This window comes from Teleopsis dalmanni, chromosome X, assembly GCF_002237135.1.
Source record: "Teleopsis dalmanni isolate 2A chromosome X, ASM223713v2, whole genome shotgun sequence".
NCBI classification, from domain to species: domain Eukaryota; kingdom Metazoa; phylum Arthropoda; class Insecta; order Diptera; family Diopsidae; genus Teleopsis; species Teleopsis dalmanni.
This window is the reverse complement of record NC_051848.1, coordinates 27,313,993-27,322,483: the sequence shown is the minus strand read 5'-3', so window position 1 is coordinate 27,322,483 and position 8,491 is coordinate 27,313,993. Positions and strand designations below refer to the sequence as shown.

General features: G+C 29.1%; 1 protein-coding gene across 1 annotated transcript; it reads left to right on the top strand.

Annotated features, from left to right (window-relative positions):
* Window positions 1-4,526: 4,526 nt before the first annotated feature.
* Window positions 4,527-5,696, top strand: LOC119688274 (fructose-bisphosphate aldolase-like). Its single transcript, XM_038102955.1, has one exon. The coding sequence runs from the start codon at window positions 4,527-4,529 to the stop codon at window positions 5,694-5,696; it is 1,170 nt and encodes a 389-aa protein (XP_037958883.1).
* Window positions 5,697-8,491: the final 2,795 nt, after the last annotated feature.

Here is an 8,491-nt window from a genome sequence, read left to right as displayed (position 1 = left end):
AAATGACAAATTAAAATGTTACACAAAACTGACATGCAACAGCGAACACTGACAAAAAATACTATTTAGCACACCACAATTGAACTGAAAGCACGATTTGGTCATTCCGGACACCACATGGGCTTTCTTGGACCACACGCTGGCAACTCATTACCGCCAGTGATTTATGTCAGTATTTCACTATTTTCCAAACCTTTCCAAGGCGTGTTAGAGTCAAGGAAATTGTCAATAAAGCAATTACGCGCCACTTCACTTCTATAACACGACCACGCCACTTGTAATTTTTACAAGTTTTCTATTTGACTCACTACCATTCAGGTGTGACGCTGAATTTGGCGGTACGCATTATTTTGTTTCCAAATTTTAACCCCTTAAACCGTTTCGTTTTCATGGCAATTCCTTTTTCGGTTAACACCTTGGAGTGCTTGACTGAAGTCAAGTGAGTTCCTTCTACTTACTGACACACTGATATATATATCTGATATAACTACATATTTATATACACATGTGAAGACTTCATTAATACTTAGCACCCACGGTGTATGGTATTGCATTACCCAGTTGGAAATTTTAATTTTACATCAGACCACAATGGGCCACATATAGGCCATATGTTTATTATTAGTCTTGTTACACTTTGATTAATTGATTTCTCATAAATAGAAAGTTTAACAGAAATCTATCTATTTTTGTATCATTATTTTTTATCAATTATCAATGACAGAACATTGATTAATTCTTACTGGAAACTGCGCATAGTTCCAATTGGACCCCAAGCTATTCTAGATTGGTAGAAATCAGTTAAAGATTGGTAATATTTATTAAACTCCAAATTTGAATTTAAATGAAATATAATTTAAATATAATCTACAGGTTAGGCATCGACCTGAAGTGCCATTTAAAACCTGGTACAGAAGAACTTCTACCTAAATTATATCTGTATATAAATTTTGACTAGCACATAATTTAAAACGATTGCTTTGGCTCTACTTTGGACTAAACAGAAAAAAACAAATACGAAGGAACGATTTTTGCTATTACAAGAAACTAAATTCAACAGCCGTACCGGCCAGAAAAGTCCTGTTGTATCAAATTCATTTATAATTACCAAAAACCCTTTAAAGCTTTGTGAACAAAATCCAGAACTAAATCTGGAAAGGAGCTATTAATCTGTTCTGGTGACAGGAATTCCATATGTTATAAGTTTATTCTGTGTGTTGTTAAAGCTGGGCAGTCACAAAGAATATACATAGTTGTTTCCTCATCTTCGAAACATAATCTACATTCCAAATTAGTAGATAACCGAAATTTATGTAAGTGGTAATTCAGACCATAATGACCAGAGCTATATAACGTGATCACCTTCAGTGAAGGCTCAACACCTTCGTACTCTTAAGAAATGTATTATTACAAAGCGCCGATAACCGTCTCAAAGAATTCCGTCTGTACCAATTCCAAGTTATACGTTTAGAATCGTTTGGCCTATCTAACACTTCTGTTGTTCTTTGGGTGACATTAGCCGCTTGAGAAATGCAACTCCAAATCGAATGAAAGTGAATGAATACAGTCATTAAACCTACAGTATTTTAATCACAGCCACTGTGACACTCCCACGAGATAATTTTTATTGATCAAGACAGTCGAAGCTGACCCTTGGCTCTGGTGACAGCTGACACGGGCTTTGAGCCTGTGACACCAGATTCACACAAGTTTTCACAAGTTTTCTTAGAAGTTGGTGCCGCTAGGCTAGTGATGTCAATTACGATTGTGTGGCATTATGTTCGAGCTTAGCGAATATATTATATATTAATTTATTATAAATAAATCAGTTTCAACAAATTTTGAGTATTATTTTATTAATCCATACTTCTGTTATGCACCATTATTCTTAACTCGCTACATTATTTGTTGAATCCGTTCTGAAATTCTTTTCGCCAATGTATCCCCATTCAGACAAGTAACCGATATGGTATATAATATATCATATGATCTATCACTTATGTTGTTATTCACAACAATTTATTGTTAATTACAGGTCTATTATTATTATTATTAAAATTATTTATGTGAAATCACCCAATAGCTGGTCCTGCGGCCAAAAGAGTCCTATTGTACTAAAAATTATATTAATTATATATTATATTATATTAATTAGTTATATATCTACGAATTAGACATCTACGAATATTTATAAAAGTTTGCAATAACTGTTTTTTCTGCTGTGAGAAGTGATGCTGTTAAAAATCTGTAATTTTATGATCTGTATAATATAATCTGTTATCGAGAGCTTATACAGTTTAACAAAACCTTGTTCGTCTTCTGTACCTAACGGCTACGAAGGGATAGTGCCTAAGTATGAAAACTTTTCAAATACTGTCATACTACGTTTATTGATAAAGAAACTTGCATTGGTTGATAATTTTATAAGTAGATAATCAATTATATTTTAATCAATTTAAGGATCGATATTAATAAATAAATAAGTTTGGACTTTGTAAGTTGATATATTTGAGACACTAAGATGATATCATCTACAACTCTTCAAAGCTTGGATTGTCCTCTCTGTTATTTATACTTTCATAATCGACAATTTCAAGGTTCCACAAGTTCAGGACAACGAATAAAAGCAAAGGTGAGAGTATATATCTAGACTTCATTCTAGTAGTTTCTTTGTAAGCCACCAATAAACTTTTTTGTCAATGTGTGCCGTATCATTAGTACTATGTATTTCAGTAGATTCTTTACAATTTGTTGCGGTTCTTGGATCAAGGAACTAAATCCTTATCATATAGTATACATACCTCTTTAGTTTCTTCAGTTCTATTTATTATCTTAACTTTTACGGTACTCTTAATGATATTATCTCTAAAGTTTATTGTTTCGTTTAAATGATTTTGGTATTTGCTACATTTCATTTTGTACGATTTCCAACTTGGGTACTTCCCTTCACATATTTGATCGAATTAAAATTTGGATTGCTGTTCAAAACCTACTTCAGCTAAAACTAACTTAAATTAATTTCTCCCTCTGGATTCTATAAACACTTAACTATATCCAGCATACTTTCTGACTAAAATTAATCGCATTAATAAAAAACCAACCAACACTTCGAGGGTGTTAAGTGAGTAATTGTCTTGTTGAAATTCGGTTTATTAAGTGGCCTCATATCACGTCACGCACGATATACGTACTTACTATGAATAACGCATTACACATGTCTATCACAAGTGATTATTAAGATAATTATGAAGAGACTTGTAACAATCCCAATTTGTTACTGCGGCACTTCTTGTACTTTTAGTTGATGACATACGCCTTAATACATATGATATGCGGCTCTTGACTAATATAGAATGTGTCATAATTAACATTCCATTTTTAAGACCGCCTCTACGAATACATTAAAAGATGTTGGTATTTTAATAAGTTCTTAAAGACATTACATGAAGACATTAAGATGGCTGCTAAAATTAGATATTGCTTCAGAATTTTCATTATAGTAGTTAACATTTTTTGTATATATAAATATTTGCTATAAAAAACCGTTCAACTGCTCAACTTTTATAAGATAGTAGCATTATGGCTTATTCACACGACACAAGTGAATGTTCAAGAACTGCTTATCTGGATTGAGTTGTTGTTTATTGTTTTGCAAACTGATTTTTTAAAACCGAATAATGGAAATCGTGCCCTGCCAAGTAAGAAGCTCAAAGTCAGCACTCCTTAACAAACTGACCCAAAGCCGTACTTGACTTTTATATTCGCACATTTTTGTTTGGAGTTTCATTGTAATTTTTTTTTAATTCCGTTAGTAAGAACAAAAAGAAAATTTATGAATTTGTTTCAAAGGTTACCCATTATTTAGTTATTCAGTCTCAGATTCCTTTCCACTGTTATTACCTAACACCAAGTCTTCATTATTTAGAGTTCTCTAAGATCAGAGCTTTCTTTTAAATGTTTCAATTTTAAAATAAAGAAAGCATATGTCCGGTTTTAAAATTTAATTTTATTTAAAATAAAATTAATTTCAGCATTAAGTAAAAAATATAGAAACTTGACGATTTTGCAATATCTGCCTTATGTCAATAATTCTAGATTCTATAAATATATTATAACCGTCAATTGCAAGCTCAAATTGGTTTCTTATTCCATGTATTCATGGTTCAATGTTAATCTGCGCGATTACAGAGTATCTGTCGACCACTGAAGGTGAATCGAAGATTGCCCAAAAAGTATTCTTTTCCCTGTAAACATATTTCATAGGAAAGTTTATTTTTTTAATTTTTCCAATAAAAATATAGTGATACAAGTTACCATTAATTAAAATTTCAATATTTAAAAAAATCACACACTAGAAAAAAAATTGTTAATAAAATGTAAAAGAAAATATTAAATAAATAAAATAAAAATTCAACGTCTGCTCCGAAATGCTAAATTTCTAAATTTAATTTTCGCATATAAATAAAAATTCAGTTGCAAAATTTTAGTGTATCATTCAAAAGTCAGTTTTGGTATCTTTCGGAACAATGGAGAGCGACCCTTGCTTGAAATTCGGGAAGTACATTTATGCCATCGTACACAAGCTTGAAACGGAAAGGAAAATTTCCGTTGAATTAGCACCGGAGACAAAGAAGCTTGTTAAAATGAATTTAGCAAAACTATTATCAGAAAACAAAGGCATTCTACTTTTTGATCCTCAACCATCTTCATTCGCAATGTTATTAGATCATTTATATCAGTTCGATACAAATGAAAATAGAAACCGATATCGTGAATTATTCCTTACGACACCTAATATAAATGAATTTATATCTGGTGTCGTGTTAAACGACGAAGGGCTGGAACATAAAACCAAAAACGGTAAACTCTGCAGAACCATGCTACAGAATGAGGGTATTATGATTGGAGCACGTTTAGATTTTCCATCGTACCCGTTGGGTGAAGGAGATTTTGAAGAAAATATTTTATTACTCGGTTTGGATAATATAAATACACGTTTCGAATTTTACAAAGAGAAAGGTTGTCAATTCTTGAAAGTGACTTATAACATTCTTATCGACAAGGAAAGACCCGGCTTCCGCGCTATCGATAGAAATGCTATGATGCTTTCCATATTTTCAACGATGTGCCATGAAAACCATATAGTACCAATAGTGGTTATAACATACGACAGAAATGGTGATTATGATCTAAAATTTTGCGGAAATAAATTGCTTTCGGTTTTGGGAATTTTACAACATTCATTCATCCATCACAGAGTCTTCATGGAAGGTGTGATATTTGGAATAGACATTTTTGGTGAAGGAAACAAATGCAAAACTGTGACAAGCCCACAAGAAAGGGCAATATATACTTTCAAACTTTTAATACGTTCCCTTAGCCCACGATTAGGTGGTATGGTTTTAATAACTGAACATGAAACACCCATAGATGCTACCGAAATGTTAAATGCTGTAAGCAATCCAGATTTAATTAAGCCCTGGCATACTTCATTTCTATTTGGACGTGCTTTGTTAGAGTCTCCAGGATTAGTTTGGTCTGGTTGGGATCCTAAAGTGGACATAGCTCAAGCTGAGTTTTTAAATTGCGCCAAACATAACTGTCTTGCTCTCGCAGGGAAATTTTTTTATCGAGTAGTGCCAGATATAAAATTTATACGTCCATGTAGGTGTTCAAAACATGAATTTTACGTGTGATCGATCATTGGGTTTCATTAGACACTGAATAAAAAAATTGAAAAATCAAATACTAAAAATCTTGCCTTTAATTAAAATATGGAAGTTATTATATCTGAGATAGAGAAAGTAGTACTCACAAGTAAAAACAAGTATATTTTAAAAGAAACATGGTTGCTTTTGGAAGCCCCTGTTTTATAACAAATAATCTTACTTAGACTCAGATCGGCACGCCATAGCTAAATTAGAAATTAGATCTATTATTACAACGGTAAGGACATTATTTTATGGCGGACCCTTAATTTTTTTATTTTTTTTAAATCGTCTTAACCAAATGACAATAATATGAAGATACTCTATCTCTACACAATTTCGGATGTGTAGAACCGACTTTGTAATTATTTGTAATTATTGGAAAAAGTAAAAGAGACTTTAAATAGTTTTGTTGTGTTTGTTTAAGTATATTATAAATCAGTTGCATTGTTCATATATACAGAGTTAAGCGATTGAATGTTACCTATTCAAGTGACTATATCTTTTTCGTGTGAAATTATTTTTAATTGATTTTAGTTCAAGCTATTATCTTGACTATACCCTTCAAACTGCAACAAATAAGTTTTTAACCCATTCCAGAACAATAGCTTTATTCAGCGTATCCATACGGGCATATTTTGTAGTTCTCATTTTGCTCTCCAAAATGGCTCAGATGAAGTTGATGCATCGGATTTGCATCTGTCGAATTCGAATAGATGTTTCTTTCTTCTTATTTTTTTTGTCTTTTTTCTTATTTTTTTCTTTTAATTTTTTTAATTTTAATTTACTACCGTTTTTCTTCTTACTTTTTTCTTCTTATTTATTCTTCTTACTTTTTTCTTCTTTATTTTGTCTTTTTTATTTCTTCTCCTTTCTTTTTTTTCTTCTTACTTTTTTTTTTACTTTTTTTTCTTACTTTTTTCTTCTTATTTCTTTCTTCTTGCTTTCATTTTCTGTCTTTTTTTTCTTTTTTTTTTCTTCTAATTTTTCTTTACATTTTTTTTCTTATTTTTTTCTTCTTATTTTTTTTTCTTACTTTCTTTTTATCACTTTTTTTTTCTTTTTTTTTCCATTTATTTTTATCTTCTTCTTTGTTCTTACTTTTTCTTTTTCTTTCTTTCTTCTTATTTTTTTTGTCTTTTTTCTTCTTATTTTTTTCTTTTAATTTTTATTTACTACCGTTTTTCTTCTTTTTCTTCTTACTTTTTTCTTTTTACTTTTTTTTCTTACTTTTTTCTTCTTATTTCTTTCTTCTTGCTTTCTTTTTCAGTCTTTTTTTTTCTTTTCTTTTCTTCTAATTTTTCTTCACATTTTTTTTTCTTACTTTTCTATATCACTTTTTATTTTTTCCATTTATTTTTATCTTCTTTGTTCTTACTTTTTCTTTTTCTTTCTTTCATCTTATTTTTTTTTGTATTTTTTCTTCTTATTTTTTTCGTTTTTATTTACTTTTTTTTTTACTTTTTTCTTCTTATTTTTTCTTCTCATTTTTTCCTCTTACTTTTTTTCTTCTTTATTCTTTCTTTTTTATTTTTTTCTTCTTACTTTTTTCTTCTTACTTTTTACTTGTTACTTTTTTCTTGTCTTTTTTTGCTGTTTGTTTTCTTGTCATTTTTCTGTACATTTTTTCTTATTTTTTTCTTCTTATATTTTCTTCTTACTTTCTTCTTATCATTTTTTGGTCTTTCTTTTTTCTTTTTATTTTTGTCTTCTAATTTTTTTATTCTTACTTTTTCTTTTTGTTTATTTTTTTTTATTTTTTTTTTGTGTTTTTTGTTTTCATTTTTATTTACTTTTTTTCTTACCTTTTTCTTCTTACATTTTTCTTCTTACATTTTTCTTTCTTTCTTCTTATTTTTTTTTTGTATTTTTTATTTACTTTTTTTTTCTTACTTTTTTCTTCTTATTTTTTCTTCTCATTTTTTCCTCTTACTTTTTTTCTTCTTTATTTTTTTCTTCTTACTTTTTTCTTCTTACTTTTTACTTGATACTTTTTTCTTGTCTTTTTTTGCTTTTTGTTTTCTTCCCATTTTTCTTTACATTTTTTCTTATTTTTTTCTTCTTATATTTTCTTCTTACTTTCTTCTTATCATTTTTTGGTCTTTCTTTTTTCTTTTTATTTTTCTCTTCTAATTTTTTTGTTCTTGCTTTTTCTTTTTGTTTCTTTTTTTTATTTTTTTTTGTATTTTTTCTTTCATTTTTATTTACTTTTTTCATACTTTTTTCTTTTAACATTTTTCTTCTTTTTTTTTTCTTCTTTCGTTTTTTCTTCTTACTTTTTTCTTTTTACTTTTCACTTATTACAATTTTCTTCTTTTTTTTTTCTTCTTTCGTTTTTTCTTCTTACTTTTTTCTTCTTACTTTTCACTTATTACTTTTTTCTTCTTACATTTTTCTTCTTTATTTTTTCTCCTTTCTTTTTTTCTTCTTACTTTTTACTTCTTACTTTTCACTTATTACTTTTTTCTTCTTACTTTTTTCTTTTTTATTTTTTCTCCTTCTGTTTTTCTTCTTGTTTTTTCTTCTTTCTTTTTTCTTCATACTTTTTTCTTCTTTATTTTTTCTCCTTTCTTTTTTTATGGTTTATGTCTCTTTTTTTTAAGAATTTAACTTTAACTATTTTAAAACCTGCCTTTGTTCCGATTTATCAAAATCTCTCTATAACTACAGGATATGCTTTGAACTCTGTCTAGAGAAGAGTTAATTCAAACGCACTAGAGGTTAATTTTGGAAAGGTTCCAGCAATACATGTGCACCAAGGATATGAGAAGGAAAAGTTGTAA

What these genes read in the sequence shown, in the direction of transcription:
- LOC119688274 (XM_038102955.1), top strand. Translation starts at nt 4,527, where the DNA reads ATGGAGAGCGACCCTTGCTTGAAATTCGGGAAGTACATTTATGCCATC.